The sequence below is a fragment of the Sceloporus undulatus genome, chromosome 2, assembly GCF_019175285.1.
Source record: "Sceloporus undulatus isolate JIND9_A2432 ecotype Alabama chromosome 2, SceUnd_v1.1, whole genome shotgun sequence".
In the NCBI taxonomy this organism is placed as follows: domain Eukaryota; kingdom Metazoa; phylum Chordata; class Lepidosauria; order Squamata; family Phrynosomatidae; genus Sceloporus; species Sceloporus undulatus.
The window spans coordinates 192,306,984-192,326,414 of record NC_056523.1 but is presented as its reverse complement, the minus strand read 5'-3'; the positions used below and the strand labels follow the sequence as shown (position 1 = coordinate 192,326,414).

Here is a 19,431-nt window from a genome sequence, read left to right as displayed (position 1 = left end):
AGGCTAACTATCTTGTAAAACTATAAATCCCACAATTCCATAGCATTGAGCTGTGGAAGTTAAAGCAGTGTCAAATTGGATTAATTCTGCTGTGTAGATGCAGCCTGGGAATCTCTTGAAGAACGCCACAACAGGTTTGAAATTAGTTTGAAATTAGTACTTTTTTCCTAGTGGATAAGATGGCACTATCACAGGACTGGGAAGTGTGTTTGATTTGCAGTTTCCCTCATCATTAATCACTGGTTATATTGGCTGAAGCTAATGGAAATTGTAGTTTATCAACCTCTAGAGAGCTGCCCTTTCCTCAATTCTACATTTACACTGCTCAGTTCCTAATAACTCCTATTTTTCTCTTCCCAGCCCTAGGGCCTTGGCATGACTGTCAAGCAGCTCAACAGGATGGGCAGACCAGTGGCATCACCATGCTGCAACCAACGGGTGCCCGGGGTATCATCCAGGCCTGGTGTGACCAGGAGTATGATGGGGGTGGTTGGACTGTCATCCAACGACGGCAGGATGGTTCGGTCAACTTCTTTGTCACCTGGCAGCACTACAAGGTGTGAGCAAGGTCTATCAGGTGTGCTTTGAAGGGAAGAGTTATGAACAGTGAGGTATGAGGAGCAGGTCTCTCAGTGACATAGCCTGAAGTCATATGGTTGGTCTTGGAAGGAGAGGGTGAAGAAATGTGTGCCATAATTCTAGAAGCTAGATTTGGAGCTCCTATCTTTTCCTGTGGGAGTCTGCCTTCAAAATCCTTGTCATAAGTAACATTAACAGTCAGACCATGGATAGGGATATGCTATCAAGGTATGCCAGAACAAAGCTTTGCAGCAGACCTGTGGGTCTGAAAGCTAAAAGAGCAAGGACTTGGCTTTTGGGGATGGAGTGGAGGTCCTGATTTGAAGGATCCCAGCCTGTAGTTAACCTACAGAGTTTGTTCAAGTGAGAGGTCTCAAACTAGGATCCTAATCCAGAGATCCAGATTAAATGCAGTTTCAAGGGGAAGTGACAGTGCTGGGCCTCAGCTGGATGTGGACACAGCACAGGATGGGATGATGTGAGGGTGTGTGGTATGTGTGTGCTTTACTGATTTCCTGCTATAAAAAGATTCCTTAGATAACAGCTGTACTGGCCCCTGAGCCACAGGAGACATAGGAAAGTCTAATTCCACATTCCTTTCCCCTCAGAGCTAAACTCAGAGCAGGAACGTGGGATGTGTGATCTCCCCAAACATGTTTTTGAATGGCAAATGCCACACTCCCTCACTATGGGCTACACTGACAGGGCCTGATGGGATCTGTACTTCAACCGCATCTGGAAGGCCACATTGGAGTAGAATTCGGCGACATACAGCCATGTTGGTCTGGAATATCAGCATACAAAGGGATCTTGTAGCACCTTTGAAATGAAGAAGATGCTTGGCCAACTTCTTTTGTGCAGTTAGTCTCAAAGGTGCTACAAGATCCCTATGCATACTGGAAGGCCACATGTTTTTCATCCTACCGTAAAGCCCCTTGCAGCCTGCTAACCTTTTGCCTGCTGTGTCTCTCCAGAATGGTTTTGGGCACCTGGAAGGAGAGCACTGGCTGGGCCTGGACCCCATCCGCTGGCTGACCCACCAGGGCACCTACCTGCTGCGGATATGGATGGAAGACTGGAGCGGACGACAGGCACATGCTGAATACAACACCTTTTCCCTGGAGCCTGAGAGCGATTTTTATCGGTTGCGGCTGGGGCACTATCATGGCAGTGCTGGTGACTCCCTCTCTTGGCATAATGGCCGACAGTTTAGCACACTTGACCGGGACCATGATTCTTACTCAGGTAAGCTGTTCTAAGGGCTGGAGTGGGGTCAGCTGTCAGGGAACACCAAGAGCTGGGCAGAAAGTATACTTCCTTTGTTGCTGTTTACTATAAAACAATTTCAATTTCTGGCAGTCCTACGATTGAGAACCTTCAAAGAGTGGTCATGAACTATCCCGCTCAGGTCTTGCAAACCCAGCTCTATGGCTTCTTTGATGAATAAATCCACCTGTTGCATGGTCTCTCTTTTCTGACCACATTCTGCTTAGTTAAGCATTTTCATCATTTCGAATGAGTCATGTCTTCTCATGATGTGACCAACTATGATAGTCTGCGTTTTGTCATTCTGGCCTATAGGCTGAATTCTGGCTTGATGTGCTCTTGAAACTAGTTATTTCATTCCTTCATGACATAACATAATGTTACATATTATTACTAACAAATAAATAAATCTTTCTTTATTACAGTTGCTTATTTATACATTTACATCCTGCCTTTCTTCCATTGAGTTCAGAACAGCATATATAGATTTCCTCCTCCTCACATACTTATCAGGACATTCCTGTGTGGTCAGTCAGCCTGAAACAGAGTGACTGTCTCAAGATCACCTTTCATGGCTCCTTAGTTGGGTTGAACCTGGCTCTCCCACGTTCCTAGTTAAAACACTCCACGACTGATATCCAAAATCCCTCATATATCCATATCCATATCCACATGTGGACGTGTGCTGCTGTTGTTGTGTGCCATCAAGTTGTTTCCAACTTATGGTGACCCTAAGGCAAACCGTTCATGGGGTTTTCAGGGGCTGTGAGTATGTGATTTATCCAAGGCCATCCAACCAGGTATCTGTGCCACCATGCTGGCAACACACTGCCTCACACAGTCATTCTGTGCTTCATGACAAGCTTGAGAGGACTGAAGAACATCTGGCTACTTCCCCATTGACAGATGCACAATGGTGACATAAGCACTGAGATTCACTGGGGCTTTACAGTACATTGGGGGAGGCTTTGGATGCTGTGCAGAGGAAAGGAATATCAATTCTGCAGCACCTAGAATTGCAGACCATCTGACAGTGGTTGACATGGTGTTTTGATGTTTCAAGCTATTTTTTGTACAAGGTGAGAAAAATAAGCAAATATTCACTCCATCCCCAGTAGTTTGTTATGGTGATGAGAATACTCTGTTAGCAATTCGTAGAAAGCCAATCCCTAGACTTGCCTGGGGAGAGCCTCTGGCACTTTGTTTTAAAGAGAAACTTATGGAGGGGATATATGTTATGTGTGTGTGTCTACCTTCAAGTTGCCTGTCAACATATGGCGACCACATGAATTTCTTAGGGTTTTCCTAGGCATGCAATACTCAGAGGTGATTTTGTCAGTTTCATCCTCTGAAATATAGCCTATAGCAGCTAGTATTTCTGGATAGTCTCCCATTACAAAGGAATTCAGCCAGAGAACTGCAGGAAGAGGCACAGTGGCAACCACTGACTATAACTAGGATGTATGCTTTGTTCAGATGGCATCTAAATTCAGGGTTTGGTGATACCTTCTCTGGTCCCTTCCCCTTTTCTTTTCTCACAGGGAACTGTGCCCACTACCAGAAGGGCGGTTGGTGGTACAACATGTGTGCTCATTCCAATCTCAATGGTGTCTGGTACAAGGGTGGGCACTACCGAAGTCGGTATCAGGATGGTGTCTACTGGGCAGAGTTTCGTGGTGGAGCCTACTCTCTCCGAAAGGTCACAATGATGATCCGTTCCACACAAGGCAGCTAATTTCTGGTCAGGAGGATAAGAAGGAGCACATAGCAAGGGAAAGTCCAGACATACTTAGAAACAGGAGGCACTGGAAGCATAATCCACCTATTTGAACACTCTCCTCTCCAGGCCTGGCTCTAGGGAAAACTTTTTTTACCACTTATTAGTTACAAATGATTGTACCCATCATATAGGAGATGAACACAGTCACTCTCTGAACAGGGCAGTTTTCCAGCCTGGCTCCCATTCAGATAAATGATCCAAAGAACTGCCTGAAATAAAATATCATTATAGGTGCTGAAATGGTACAGCTTAAAATATTTAGATGCTGTATACTCTGAAGATACACGTTTCCCATCCATCAGTGTGAGCATGAACAGACTGAAGGTAAGGACCCCTCTACCTTAATTTTCCTAGATGAAATTCAAGGCACGACCTGCCTTTTAAAAATTATTAATATATATTTTGCTTACAACCAAAGAACAAAATGGAGGCTTCTTAGTGGTAACTTGCTGTGGATCTGCTGGGCTCACCTATTTTCTTTTTATTTTTATATATAAATATACAATTTCTTTTTGTAAATATGGTGTGCCAGTTACCTGTTCAGGAACTTTTGTGAGTCTGTTAATGTTACTACATACATATTCTATTGGATAGCAAAATTTCCCCTTCATTCTCTGTAATGGCTGAGGTAGGTTCAGATCCTCTGAAACACCCTTTGTCCTAAACAAAATATTCTGGTCTAAGGAAAATAAACCTCATGCACCAAGTTTACCAATACCACAAAATGAACTCAACTGTATTTATTTTGTGTAAGCCTTGTTTGTTTATTTGTTGATGTTTTCTCAAGCAGAATTTCTGGGCAAGAACCCTGTTCTGCATTCCAAATAAAGTATGCAAATCTGTTAATTCATCTGCTATGGCTTTTACTTGCTCATTATATCCTTTGAAAAACTGGATTCCAACAGAGTTCTTCCAGCTTGTGGATGTCCCTTTTGGCACTATGTGCACAAGCAGATTTTGGGGGTAAAGTTCCTCCTCTTTATTAATTGATGGTTGCTGCCACTGTTAGTTTTGCACTGTGACCTTCTGTGGGGAGAGGACAGGACACATCACTGGTCAGCATCCCACTCTCCCATGTCTAAGGATGCCTTTGGTTGTTGCAGTTGTGTGGTTTCTAAGGTGGGATGGATAGGAGATAAAATCTAGAGACATAGCCATGATAAGAGAGCACTGAATTCCAATGCTACATCTGATATTGTCTGACCATGTTTTCTAAACATGCCCTGCTGCTGCTGTTGTTGCTGTGTGCCTTCAAATTATTTCCAACTTACAATGACCTATCATGTAGTTTTCTTGGCAAGTTTCTTCAGAGGGGGTTTCCCAGTGCCATCCTCTGAGGCTGAGAGAGTGTGACTTGCCCAAGGTTACCTAATGTGAATACATAGCTGAGTCAGGATTCAAACCCTGGTCTCCAGAGTCATCGTCCAACACTCAAATCACTGCACTACGCTAGGTACTGACTAATAACAAGACTGAGGATCTATGCCTTATGCAGCATGACTTTAGGTTATTTTTTTTTAAAATACCAATTTTTTCATGCAATTCTGGAGCTTTCCTATAGTGATTGAAGTTTTAAAAAAGAAAAGAAATAAGAAAAAATAACTAAAGGTAATCAGGATGCTTGGGAATAGTTGGGAGGAAGAGACACTGACACCATGTGACTGGCAATTGCACAACTGCACAAGTCCTGGAGACTTGCACAATTGCCAGGACATTGACATCAATGAGCAGGGATGAGTCTGGGACAGAGCAGTTGTGGGTCGGAGGTGGTGTCATGTGATAAGTATCATGAAAGGTGCTTCTTTCTTGATGTAATGATCACAATTTAAAAGCCACCTGTAGTAATACCCTGAGCTTCAGTCAAGACCTTTTGTGCTTCAAGGCACACTTTCAGTTGCTTCTCCCCAGCAGAGACAACTCTTTATCTGTAACTGCTGCTGGCTATTTGACCTGCAGAAATTAGAAAAACTACACAGTTTCTCAATGGGCAAAAAATCCATATTTATTTGCATCAATTAAAAAAAGTACCAAAGCCAAAAGAGAGAGAGAGAGAGAGAGAGAGAGAGAGAGAACAGCCATACATTTACATCTATGAATATATAAGAAACATTTGTTTAGAGAGAAGTGACAAACAAGGTAGATCTGACTAACTGTCAATGTGGAGATCCAAGATTATGAGAAATCAGATACTCTCAAAGACAAGACACATGGCAAGCATTAACATGGTTTCCAAGAGCAAAGCTAATGTCAGATAAATGCTTCAGGGAATATTTAGTCTTATTTACTTCATTATAATTATAACATTGTGATTCCACTTTAAATGCACTGGAATGTTTGGATTTGCAGTTTAAGCAGGGGATACATAGCATTTTCTATTTGAAATCTCTAGTGTCTCATCAAACTACAGGATGCAGCCACAACAGTTAAAGTGGTATCAAACCACTGTAATTGTGAAGTGTGGAAGAGACCTTATCTCATTTGCTTATAAAAGGCAGAGGGGAATACTTCTATGCCATCATTTGGTTTTAAACCCTCAAAATAGTTTCCAATGGCAAACAACAAACTCAAAAGCAAGAGAGACTCACATAATGCATAGATTCCTCCATATTCAGGAGTAAGGAAGCTGGACTCACCTGAACAGGACTGTTAACTAGTACTTGTGACACACCTCCGATTTCTGGTCCCAAGTGAACAGAATCTGTTACAAGTTTACAGGCCTTCCATACAAATACATACTATGGGTGACTTCTGGTCACTTCCCCCACCTCCACCCACTACTGGGGCTTTCAGGCCAAGGTCCTGTTCTGTTGTGTAGCTACATGATAGTAGTACTGGATCACACCACTGTGAAACAAGTTGTGCAATGGCTCTGCTAGGGACCACATCTACCACGTCACTAGACCAGTGATGGTGAACCTTTTACAGACCGAGTGCCCACACTGCAACCCAGACCCCACTTATTTATTGCAAAGTGCCACGTCCCTCTGGCTTTCTACTAAGAAACTCTGGCAAACTGTGTGCTAGGGTGACAGCATGTGTGCCCACATAGAGGGCTCCGAGTTACACTTCTGGCATGCATGGCATAGGTTCATCATCACTGCACTAGACCAATGCTGCTAGCCATGTGCCATGGCTTACGTCAACAACGCAGGACTTGCACTACCAAGATTAGGATGCCCCCATTGTGCAACTTGCTAGAAAGTGCTACTGCTTATGTAAGGGTATTTATATCTATGCATAAGTCAACATGATTATTCAGGCCAGACACCTAATGACTAAGATGGGATCTTTTGAATTCCAGCCCAATTAACTTTAAAAGTAAGAGGACATTTCCTAAAAGCACACATGAGCTGTACTGTTCACTTTCATCCTGCAACTTCCCCGAGGAGAAGTATTGCCATAGTTTGAGTCTTTCAGTCATGGCTGCCTAAAGCAGAAACCACAGCAGTTATGGCCCTCTCAGCTTTTTGTCTTGTTGGGATGGTCTAGTTTCCACAAAGCTGAAGCAGCATGCATCTTTCCTAACTGTAAGTGCATCTTAATGGAAATGTATTATGTACACAAGGCCAGTGGGTAATTGCACAGCAACATGCTATCTTCTCTTCCCAGTCACTAGCAAACATTCAAATTGCTGGTGGAAATTCATGTTGAATGGGATGGAAGGATACAGCACATTTTTAGTCTCCTTGGTTCTTTTTAATGGCACAGGCAGGTGGGACCACCAGAAAAAAATTAAGACTGATTGGTGAGTGGTCTCCATCTTTAAGAATGGTCATTCACATACATTATGAAGACAGGCAGGCTGGAAACCTCAGGAAACATAAAACCAAGGCTCCATCCTCAGGAAACCACCACCAATCTGTACTTTGCCATCCATTTTCCACAAGAGGCCTACACCAGGTTTACATGGGCTAACCGTTGCTCTCACCATCTTCTTCTTCTTCATCAATTTCCTTCAAATCTTCCAGGATGAGCTCATTGATGTCCTCTATCAAGCTGCCTTGACTGATGCAGGTGGCCACTGTGGAGCCCGTGCTGTCATGCTCTTGGCTGGGGAAGATCACTTTGGGCAAACGGTTCTTACGTCGGCTTAGAGGGTGCACACAGTGGGTTCCAGGTACGTGGGGCTCTGTGAGTCAGGAAGGATAGAAGGGCATACTGACAAACACATAACACTGTCCACTATCTCCTGGTGAGGAAATGTACTTGTGCCACTGGGCAGCCTGTTTTTTTATTGGAAAAGCTGCCATCACACCATGTGTCAAAGACAAGCATCAGCTATACTTCCTACTTCCAACCCCTGTCAAGCTGGCAGCAAGGATCTCCCCATCTCACTCCTACCCAACACACCAAATATATATAACTCTTTACATACTGTTTGTTGCTATCAGAACCTCAAAAAGAATGAAAACTTACCTCCAAGTGCTTCTCCAACAATAGGAACTTTAGCTACAATATATATTTTTACATCAATAAAAAAATCTTTGTTTTCATTTCTGCAAATTGTAAACTGAACGCTGTTGAACCCCCAGAAAGTGCACACACACTGGACTTGACATCTAGCATACAAAGGATTCCCAATACAATTCTTTCTCATAGCACATTTGGTCTCACCTCTTCGGTTGTAACAGTCCTCAGCAAAGCAGGAATGCTGTTGTCTGCCTCTGTGCCCTTGGGTCTTTTGAGGTGGGATGATACAGATTGGGAACACAGGTGTACGGCAGCGATAACATGGAGAGGCGTTCCCCATCTGTGCCCATCCCCTGCAAGAAGTTTATTATTCTGTTGTCAATTCCATATTCTAAGTTTTGCATTTCACAGTCCTCTCAGAACAATGGTTGCTTTGCAGAGAAACCGAAGAGCTATAAGGCATCCAAGTAGCTTTTCATATCTACATTGTAGGACAGCATGCAATCCACATCCCCAACCAGTGAGAAATTCCAAACTATGGAGACTGCTGACTTTAGTTTCTTTTGGGTGACAGAATGCTGTTATAAACTGTTATAAATTATGTTAAGGAGAATTTATTTTAAGCAGGTAGACTGGTTTTTTTTTAAGACAGAAGATGTATTGTGTTGTTGTGTGCCTTTAAAGTCATTTCTGACTTAGAGCGACAGTAAGGCAACTATCACAGGATGTTCTTGGCAGAATTTGTTCAGAGAAGGTTTGACTTTGCCTTCCTTTCAGGCTGAGAGGGTTGCCTTGCCCAAGGTTACCAGTGGTTTTCCATGGCTGAGCAGGGATTTGAAGCCTGATCTACCAGTGTCCTAGTCCAACACTAAAACCACTTCACTCAGTATAAAAAAATCTACAGAGAGCAAATTGTCCACCCTCATATTAGGATGGATTCCCAGCAGAGTTTTGAAAAAAAAAATCCTTTTTGGATATCACCTCTCAGAATCCTCCAGCTAGCAGGGTCAGTTCCACCAGCAAGGCTGGGGCATTTGGAGGGTTTTAGTCCAAAAACCTAACTCTTCCAGCCTCTGGTTCCTATCTAACTCAAGCTAGAAATTCTCAGTACTCAAATTTTTCAAATGACAAATTGCTTTTTGCCTCCTCAGTTGGAAGGGAATCTTCCTCTGAAAGCAGGTGACCAGATGTCCTCCTTTTCCAGGACATGTCCTACATTTTGCAATGTCTTGTCCTTCTTTGGAGTTATGTCATCTGATCACCCTGTCTGAAAGTTCTGGTGGATATTTCATTCCAAACCCTCATGAGAAATTCCCAGCTATCAAGACACTTCTATTACTGATGAAACAGCAACAGTATCCTGGGCCAGGGCTGTCCTCAGGCAGCAAAAATTATACCCTCTCTCAAAGTACCCTTGACCAGTCACACTGGTACCTGAGGCAGAAAATCTGATAAGTGCCTCTCTTACCTGACAAGTATAAACGCCTTCATAATACACGGAATAGTCTTTTGTTGATCCTTCAGAATGTGTGTTGCCTGAAGTGGATGCCTCACTCTGCCTAATGGTAAGATCAATGTCTTGAACTATCAGCCTTAAGCCTAACAAAATAATGATCAGCTGGCATCTTAACAGCCAGTTTCCAAGTCAGTGGACTTCTCAAATACCAGGAGTGCTAGGGCCCAGTTCCTCATGCTTCGAGATAGCAAATAAAGGTACTAAAGACCACCCCCACACCCCCACACACATACACTCAGTCAGAGTACACAATCCTTGCCTCTTACCTAAAAGTATGTCCACATGAGGTACACTGGAATTCTGCTACGCCCCACATTTTGTTGTATGGTACTGGGTCATAACGGCTCCTACACATGTAGCAACGGGATACCTGTGCAAAGTGTTAACCAACTGTGTGAATGACACCCAAATCTCAATAATCTCAGTCTCCTTCCCTCCTCTTTCTCTCTCACACACACTTCTTCAGGATCAAATCAGATGTGATGGTAGTAGAATCCTGCTCAATCCCTATAGCAGACTGCTGGCATGGAAGTGTACAGCCCTCATCTTGTTTCATCACAAATCTTTTGCTCCTGCTCGGGTTTATTTCTGGTTTCAGAGCTCTTCATTTTTTGTTGTTAAGGATGCGAAAGTTGGACAGTCAGGAAAACAGACAGAAGGAAAATCAACTCATTTGAGATGTGGTGCTGGGAGAAAGGGCTGAGGATACCAGGGACAGCCAAAAAGACAAACAAATGCGTCCTAGAACAGATCAAGTCAGAGATCCCCTTGGAAGCTAAGATGATTAAACTGAGGCTGATGTACCTTGACCATATAATGAGAAGAGATCAATCACTGGAAAAGACAATAAATGCTAGGAAAGGTAGAGGGGAGAAGAAAGAAAGGAAGCTGGCATGCCAGATGGATGGACTCAATCAGGGGGAATACGGACATGGGCTTGCAGGAACTAAGTAGAGAAGTGGAAGTTAGGTGTTCTTGGAGATGTCTTGTCCACAGGATTACCATGAGTCGAAGTCGACTCAAGGGCAGATAACAAGAAGTACCTTCAAGTCATTTCTGGATTATGGTGACCCTAAGGCAAATCTATCACTGGGTTTTCAGGGGCTGAGAGTGTGTGACTCACCCAACGTCACCCAGTGGGTTTCCATGGCTGAGTGGGGAACTGAACCCTGGTCTCTAGGGTCGTAGTCCACCACTCAAACCACTATATCACACTGGTTCTCTTCAGAGCTCTACTGAGAAATTAAAATGGCTGATAGAATAGTCGAGGACTTAGACATGGCAGCTGGGAGATTCTGCAGGTTGTAGTCCAAAAGTAACAAGTCTGTATTGCTTATGTGACAGACCTAATTTTAACAAAGGTCTGCCACCACTCAGTCTACATGGCCTTGTATATATATTTTTCTTTTAAACAGGGATAATGGTGAGGACACACTCAAAGGGAGGGAAGAATGTGAGAGGCAAGGGCAACAAGGGAATATGGCCCTGTACAGACCGGCGAAAAGCACCAGCCTGTGAGTGGGGCGAGGGCATCTGCACGCTTGAAGACCTACCGCTGCTGGCAGGGCATCGTTGTGGTCAACATGGTGTGTGCCATGATGACACTCCTCTGGTGCAGTGCCCAAACTGAGCAGCGTGGAAGGGGTGTCATCATGGCACGCCAATGCACCTATGACACCCCTTCCAGGGAGCAACAAGAAGCTGCTTTTCGTGGCTTCTTTTTACTCCTTCCGGAGGCTGCAGCATGTGATTGCCGCAGCCTCCATCCAGGGCAAAAACGAGTGGTGTTCAGCCGCCCATCTGTACAATGTCCACAAAAAAAAAATCACACTTCTCTCTTGGGATAGCTGCCTCAAAGGGCCTCACTAATACCCAATCCAACATCTATTGTTTAGACAAAGTCAAATGAATGGACATGTAAACTAGAACTCTCTCTCTCTCTCTTCCTCTCATACACACACACACACCTGTTTTCTCTCTGGGACACGCCGCCACCACATATTGTCACAGGACTGGCAGGCAAACTGTCGGTCACGAGGGGGGATCCGGTTGTTTTTGGCATTATTGAACATGCGTACATTCTTTTCAGTCAGTTCCAAGACCTTTAGCTTTTCAGCAACCTCCTAGGAAAGAATACACATGGAAGCATGGAGATGTGGTCTCAAGGGCCCCCACATCTTACCGTTTCCACCCTCAAAATATTAAAAGGCCAAGAACACAATCTTCCTCACTAGCTTCCCTTTCAACCTCCTAATTTGTGTCACTCTGAGGCCATTTGCATCCTACACAGTTACAGAACTATGGTCCCAGTTTAATTATCATGGCAACATCCTATGGGAATCCTTGGGTTTTTAATTTGGCCAGAGGCACCCTGAGGAATCTAAAGGATTCCCTTCCCTAAACTCCAAATCCCAGACTTCTGCAGGATGCAGCCATGGCAGTTAAAATGAGATCATAGTGCTATAAGTGTGCAGTGCAAAAGGGCCAATGATAAGCGAAGGTGGGTGGGGGGAGAAATGAACAAACAAACAAACAAACAGAGAGGAGCTTCTGATGTTTTTTTCTTACTGAATAGTTATTAACCATCTTGAAGAGGGAAACTGAACTGGACTAGAGACTCTTCACTGGGAGGGATTATTTGCAAAAAGTCCCAAACATCTTTGATTTGGTGCTAATGATGACTAAGTACTGGGATTTTTCACATTACTGTATACAGGGTCTTCCTATTGGCTGCTATGCTATGTGGATACCACTTTGACATGCAAATTCAGTGGGCCCTTGTTATCTGCTGGGGTTTGGTTCCAGGACCCCAGTTGATAACAAAACCCATGGATGCTCGAGTCCCATTAAATACAATGGCATACTAAAATGGTGTCCCTTATATAAAAGGGAAAAATCAAGGTTTGCTATTTAGAATTTATATTTTGGGGGAATATTTTCAAGATGTGGATGCTTGAATCCATGGATAAAAAAATCTGTGAATAAGGAGGGCAGACTGTATTATTGTTAATAAGTTATAATTTGATTATTTAAGAAAATCAGCCTTACAATTTTAAAACCTTACATGAAAATTGTAATATTCATTCATTCTATTATTCATTATAATAATGTATATATATTATTCATTATATATATATATATATATATATATATATATATATATATATATAACACCTACACATTTGTCCCTCCACATTTGCGGCTTTGACTTTTGCAGCTTTGATTATTCATGGATTTTATTAATATGTTTTTCTCTAGGAATATCGAGGTCAACTGTAACCAAAGGTCACACTAGAGATTCTTAGAGAGAACACTCCACTAGGCATTTGTACCTCCTCCAGTGCACTACTATGCTCAATGTCTGGCAGATGTTGACCACAGAGTTGCCCTGGAAGACCTAGAGATTCCTAGAGAGGTGATCTCTTAGGTAAAAACAGTGTTTTTGTTATTTGCAGTGTGTGTGTGTGTGTGTGTGTGTGTGTGTGTGTGTGTGTGTGTGTGAAAGTTTAAAAAATAATTTAGAATTACAAAAAAATTATCAGCTCCTCTAAAATAACAAATGAAATTAACTTGAAATGTCGTTACCCACCCCCACCCCCCAAATTGATGTTACTGGTGTTTTGAACTTAAAATCAATTTTACAGATTAATTTAATTCAAGCTCAGTTACCTCTTAATGCTATCCTTCTCCTAAATCCACTAATGGCTGTTATATGGATCCTAATCTGGAGTTATGCTTTTCAGTTCATAGTCCACCTGCTAGCCTGGTGGGATTCTTAGGATTTTGATTAGGAGATCAAGAGGTGACGATCTGTTGTGTGCGTTCAAGTTGTTTCAGACTTAGGGTGACCCTAGACGAACCTATCATGGGGTTTTCTGTGTCTGAGAGTGTGTGGCCTGCTCAATTACTACACAGTAATTAATATGGGAGACTGCCAACCAATATCAGTTGCTGTAGGCTATATTTCAGAGGAACCAACTGGTAAAACCACCTCTCGGTATTCCTTGCCTAAGAAAAATTATAGGGTCGTCATAAGTCAAGGGGCTACTTGAAGTCACATATACACCAAATTAACATGGAGTATAATACCATGATCTTGTCAATGTGTTAGTGTTCAGTTTTCTCTCCTTGATGTGTCTCCCCTCTCCATTTTCCCTCCCTAAGGTCCCATTAAAACTACAACAGTGGCTCAGTATTTCTTTTCTCACCTTGATTTTGTCATGCACACTTGATGGTTCCTACAAAGGGCAAAAAAAAAAAATTAGTTACACTTGTTAAACAATTTTAATCAGCAGGTATTGTTGGGGCTTAGAGGCCTTTGGTGAGCATACCCTCCTCAACTGCTGTATTTATAATCCTGAGACATGTTCACTCAATCCAACAAAATCAAAAATAGACTTTCATCCAAAGTGTAAATCAATGGATAACAGCTACAGTAGAAGCCAGGATATTAAACCAATGTTAAACTACAGTTTGACATCCTGACTTATTTCATAGCTGTTAAATATATGGAAACTGGGAGATGATAGCCAGAACATGGTCATCAAGCTGCAGTTGTCATACTTACACAGGTTTGGCTCAAGATATGTTTGTGCCTGAGATGGAAAATTTTAAAGGCATTTTTCCACTTCCTCTAATTATTTGGAGAGAGGCTCACAATTCTTCCATAAATTCTTCTGTACAAGCCCCAGTGGTTTCAGTAGGGCTTGTGAAAAAACATTTCTTGATGGATTATGCCATTTTTTCACATTTTAAAATAACACACACACACACACGGAGCCTCTCCTTTCTCCTCCCACTGAGTGTCACCCAACTCACATCCTCTCTACAGCATTTTAAATGGAAACAGGTGAATGCCACAGCCTGCTTCTGTCAAAAGGCAGGTGTTTGAGGAGCAGTGGTGTCACCTCCCTTAAGTTGTCACCTGGTGTGTCCTGCACCCCCCTTGTTATGCCACTGATGTTGTACTTTGCTATATGGTCAACACAGCTACCACTGGATAGGACCTCAAAAAAGGATTTGTCAGATAGGTGAGATCAACCAAATGGCCCTAACTCTACACAAGAGCCTCCTGCCCCCACCTCGGCTTGCTGTTTCTTTTGCTCCTCTTCTTTCTTCAGTTTGTCCACCACTCTCTAAAAGAAGAGGAAAGGGAGTTGGAAGCAGCCACCAGACAACTGGAGAAATGTAGTCCACTATGGTCCTAGTGGATCCACACAATAAAAAACACAGACAGAGCTGGGGAAGTCTCTTAACAGGATTAATTTTGTGTGAAAACAAAACACATTTCTCAAATAAGCAATCCATTGGGAAGTCTGGAAAGGAAGCTAGTTTCTCAGTAACAAACAATTCCGATTTTCTAGAACAATACCTAGACAGGATTTCTCATTTATAATACTAATACAATACAGGTTGAGTCTTCCTTATCCAGAATTCTGAAATCTGAAATATTCCCAAAACCAAAATGTTTTTCATGGGCGGCTGGGATAGTGACACCTGTGCTTTTTCAGAGTTCAATGTACTTTGTTTCATGCACAAAATTATTTAAAATATTGTACAAAATTACCTTCAGGCTATATGCATAAGGTGTATATGAAAGATAAATGAATTTCATGCTTAGACTCAGGTCTGATCGCCAAGATATCTCATTATGTACATATATGAAAATATAGGTATTCCAAGATCAAAAACAACAATAATAATATCCAAAATCAAAAAACATCACTGGTTGTTTTGGATAAGAGAAACTCAACCTGTATAACATACTACAGTGGGACCTTTTAATCCACTGGGGTTTGGTTCCAGGAGCCCCCATGGATAACAAAATCTGTGGATGCTCAAGTTCCATTAAATATAATGGCAGAGCAAAATGGCATCCCTTAAATAAAATGGAAAATCAAGGTTTGCTATTTGGAATTTAAACTTTTTTTGAATATTTTCAAGCCGTGGATGCTTGAATCCATGGATAAAAAATCCATGGATAAGGATAATGTTGTTGTTCGTGCTGTTATTAAACATAGGATCAGCAAGGTTTTCTAGAAGACTGAAGCATTTCTTATCAATGGGAGTAAGGACACAACAGCTAGGTAGAAGAGGGAAGCTGGGCCCTTTCACATTACACAATTATAGTGCTATGATTCCACTTTAACTGCCGTGGCAACATCCTTTGGAGGGAGGAGCATCTTCAGCCAAAGAATTCTCCTTTGGTGCCTCTGACCAAACTACAAAACCCAGAATTCCTTAGGATGCTGCCATGTCAACTAACAGGGAATCATAGTGCTATAAATGTGTAGTGTGACGGATTCCCTGTGCTTGAAGCAGTCTTGTCAGTTCCCCCACCATTATTATCTTCCACTTAGACAATACCTAACTGGGCGATACCACACTTTCTGGACCTCAACCGTACCCAGGTTGATCAGATGTCCTAACCACAAAGGAGGACAAAGCACCAGGGGGGGGGAACATACAAGAAAAATGTAGGATATTACACAACAAAAGCTAAAAGCACTAATATAAATATACATTCATGCTCCTTAGTCATGCATGCTCCAAGCAGACCTAGCAGCAAGGTCCTTCTAAGTAACCTTAGGTAGGATTCACCAGGGATGAGTCAAGCTTGCACTCGTAACATTATTTTCCCGTGAAGAACTAGGATGCTTCCAGAAGACTGGCCCTGGTGCTACCAATCAAACAGCATTGTGCAGCTACTCTGGCTTTTCCAATCTTAACAATTTGTGTGTGTGTGTGTGTGTGTGTGTGTGTGTGTGTGTGTGTGTGTGTGGTGTGGTGGTGTAATGTGCATAAATGAAACACTGGAGGGTGAAAATGGAAACTGATATTGTTGGATTCCTTGTAAAATAGGGGAATTAGCCAGGGAGATTGCACAGAAAAAGGCCCATCTAGAAACATCCTCAGCAGATGAGTTATGCTCAACAATATTGGGGTTAAGGGGGAACACAGACTTGAGGTTATTTGTTAACATTATAGCCTGTCCCATCCAGGGAAAGACTGTAACTATTTTAAAAATAAATGAACAGCAGAATAAACTAAAATGCAGCTAATTTTTTTTGGTACAAGTGGCTAGGGTAGCTTGCAATTTAAACCACCGATGCAATTTCTATTGTGCCATAAAGGTATCCGTTACAACGAAGGCCTGGATTCAATGAAATGGCAACATTCATAAAATGAGTGTTCAAATCCCAGACAATCTACCTTAAAGACTAACAGATGTATTTTGAAATTGCTGAACTAGTACCAGTACATTTTGTTCTTTTTATCATTAAATTAGACTACAGTGTTTTCTCTCACTACAATTTTTAAATCAGTGCAGCATAGCTAGAAGCATTTGCTGCCACCGATACTCTTACTGTAAGTGGTTACTGCACTTGGGCTCTATCACACTGTGATAGGACAACACTGGATGAATCCCATATTTGAATCTGGAGCACATCTAGTGGGGATCATCTTGCATGTACTCCATGTTAGGGCCTTTAAATGTATGCATTTACAGCTGTCAACAGCCATGACGCCATCCACAGAATCCTGGGATTTGCAGTTTAGAAAAGGCATTTAGGATTCCCAGCCAGAGAGCTCTTAGACCCAATGATACTACAAACTCCAGAATTCCACAGAATGTGACATAGCAATGGATGTGCAATAATAGCCCTATAACAGTGTGTGTGTGGTGTGTGTGCCTTCAAGTCGTTCCCGACTATGGTGACCCTAAGGTGAACCTATCATGGGGGGTTTCTTGGCAATATTTTTTCAGAGGTTTACCGCTGCCTTCCCATGAAGCTGAGAGCATGAATTTGCCCAGGTCAGCCATGTATTTCATGGCTGAGCCAAGAATCAAATCCTGGTCACCAGAGTCATAGTCCAAAAATCAAACCGCGTTAAATGACAAAAACAATTCAAAATTTTTAAAAAACCGCTCCCGATTCGATTTGTAGTGGGGACGATTGCCGGGTTGCTCTAGAAACAGTTCTAGATTAAAATCGTTTTCTAGTAGGAACGCCACTCCTAGGATTCGATTCAAATGCGGGGTTTCGCAAGTAAGAACACCCCCCATGTTGATGTTGTTGGACAGCATTACCACATGCCAGCCTAGCAAACCCATGGTGAGGAGTTTGGTAGTTGCAGACCAGATCTGGATGTCAGGTATTTCTTGCTCCTCTTATGCCATACAATTGACTTGCCATTCCTGCCCATTTATCGCTTCTATACCTTTCACATATTTCAGTGTCCCACAGATACACTTAGAAGTGGCTCCCTGGCTGCTCATCCATTTCCCCAGCTATCAATCTCAGCTAATGCATGAGAGCTAACCGAAGCCACAGGATCATTGTTGAGGGGTCTCTCTACTTCTGCATCTACGGTTAAGAAGAAAAACCATGTTTCGAAAATGTTACACATTTATGAGCAGGTACAGACAACTAGTGTCTCAGTTAATCTAAAGAACACCCAGTAAAGGTTTTCAAACCACTTGAACAGAATAAGAATGCTTCCAACAAAGATTTATAGCTGAATCACTAGGGCTGTTCCCTCAGCTTCCGCAGGGTCCATACACAATAGTATTCATTTTAACCCTCATGTTTTCCATTTATTTTTTCTTACAAAGGAAAGTTGAGAAGAGATGAGTATGATGATGACTCCAAACATTTACCCGGGAAGAGAACTCAATTCCACAATCCCCTGCTTTTTTATTATGAAGTGAGCCAAGTTGTTGGAGAGTCAGCCAGTCATCCACCATGCCTCTGGCGGCCAGGCTGCATCTTTATTTCATCACATTCATTTCATTTCTCCCATAAATAATTTTTGAAATTAAATTTCTCTTTGATGTCATTTAATAACAGGAGAAGCAAATCACTTGTGGAAATCACTAGTAATGTACTGTAAACAACTAAGTTGAAATTTCACAAGAGAAAGTGACAAGTCTGCGAAAGGACCCCGTCTGGGGTCTTGTTTTCTTTCCAGAGAAAAAAATCCAGTAAAAGAGAAAAAATGAGAAAGCTTCACACTGCAGGAGACGGCACACAGTGTGCAGATTCAGTCAAGGAAGCAATAACCCTGAGTTTTTGCAAGACCTGAGCAGGATAGTTGAGGATCACAGATCTTAGCTGTTTCTCATTAACAGGGTGCTTTTAAGTCAAAGTCAACTTGAGAACATATATGCGCGACGATGAGTTGGAACATTCCCATTCAAATATATTCTGATAAAGCAAAATAAATAGGCACTCTCTTCTCAGATTCAGACTCTTCATCTGCCACCGTGAGTGATCCAGGATGTACAGAGTGCAAAGATACCCCCAAAAATTTAGGTGAGATTTTGAATCTCTAACAGACTATATATTTTCTTGGGCTTCCATTGATCACCTGGGTTGCTGTGTCATGATTTTAGGAACTTACCAAAAGCAGAAAGTTACTATTTGAACTATAATTGGGCATTGCAGTTCATATAGTAACTTTTCCAAGTTGCTCTGAAGTGGCTTCTGCTTGCGCTTAAGTTCTGGCTCCTCTACCTGCAGACATCCATCCCAGCCCTCCTCCATTCAGCCAGGAAACAAAGCACAGGCCAAAGATCATGGCTCACCGTCCAGCCATCTTTGCAGAGGATAGGAATGCCGCTTGGGCGCAGTGCATGGGAGTCGTGGTTGTGGGCCAGAGGCTATCCGCCATCAGCAACGCACATCGACTGTGGATGGAGCTCGGACTTTACCGATAAATTGGGTGCGGTCGGGTCGGGAGGGGACGGGGCGTGGGGCGGAGCACTTGCTCAACTCAGGGCAGAGGGAGACCATGTGTGCAAAATGAAAGTAAAAAGCAAAGACGAGTACGAGTCGAGTCAGGCGGTGTCTGGTAGACGGTCGTCACTGTGGCTGCA

The 19,431-nt window shown here is 42.5% G+C and overlaps 2 protein-coding genes across 8 annotated transcripts in view; one reads left to right on the top strand and one right to left on the bottom strand.

The window, feature by feature from the left end:
* Window positions 1-4,471, top strand: part of ANGPTL6 (angiopoietin like 6) — a 54,642-nt gene extending 50,171 nt beyond the window's left edge. For all 5 annotated transcript variants that reach the window (XM_042454513.1, XM_042454514.1, XM_042454516.1 and 2 more), the window contains exons 4-6: window positions 361-557; window positions 1,554-1,824; window positions 3,387-4,471. In XM_042454513.1, the coding sequence (XP_042310447.1) occupies window positions 361-557; window positions 1,554-1,824; window positions 3,387-3,580 (662 nt within the window). In that variant the 3' untranslated portion in view covers window positions 3,581-4,471. The remainder of the gene's footprint in view (window positions 1-360; window positions 558-1,553; window positions 1,825-3,386) is intronic.
* Window positions 4,472-5,593: 1,122 nt separating this feature from the next.
* Window positions 5,594-19,431, bottom strand: part of SHFL (shiftless antiviral inhibitor of ribosomal frameshifting) — a 23,599-nt gene continuing 9,761 nt past the window's right edge. For 2 of the 3 annotated variants that reach the window (XM_042453885.1, XM_042453886.1), the window contains 6 exons: window positions 14,633-14,686; window positions 13,760-13,789; window positions 11,519-11,674; window positions 9,818-9,921; window positions 8,240-8,388; window positions 5,594-7,754 (listed from right to left, as the gene is read on the bottom strand). In XM_042453885.1, coding sequence (XP_042309819.1) covers window positions 7,537-7,754; window positions 8,240-8,388; window positions 9,818-9,921; window positions 11,519-11,674; window positions 13,760-13,789; window positions 14,633-14,686 — 711 coding nt within the window. In that variant the 3' untranslated portion in view covers window positions 5,594-7,536. The remainder of the gene's footprint in view (window positions 7,755-8,239; window positions 8,389-9,817; window positions 9,922-11,518; window positions 11,675-13,759; window positions 13,790-14,632; window positions 14,687-19,431) is intronic. The other variant, XM_042453884.1, reaches the window with a different exon arrangement.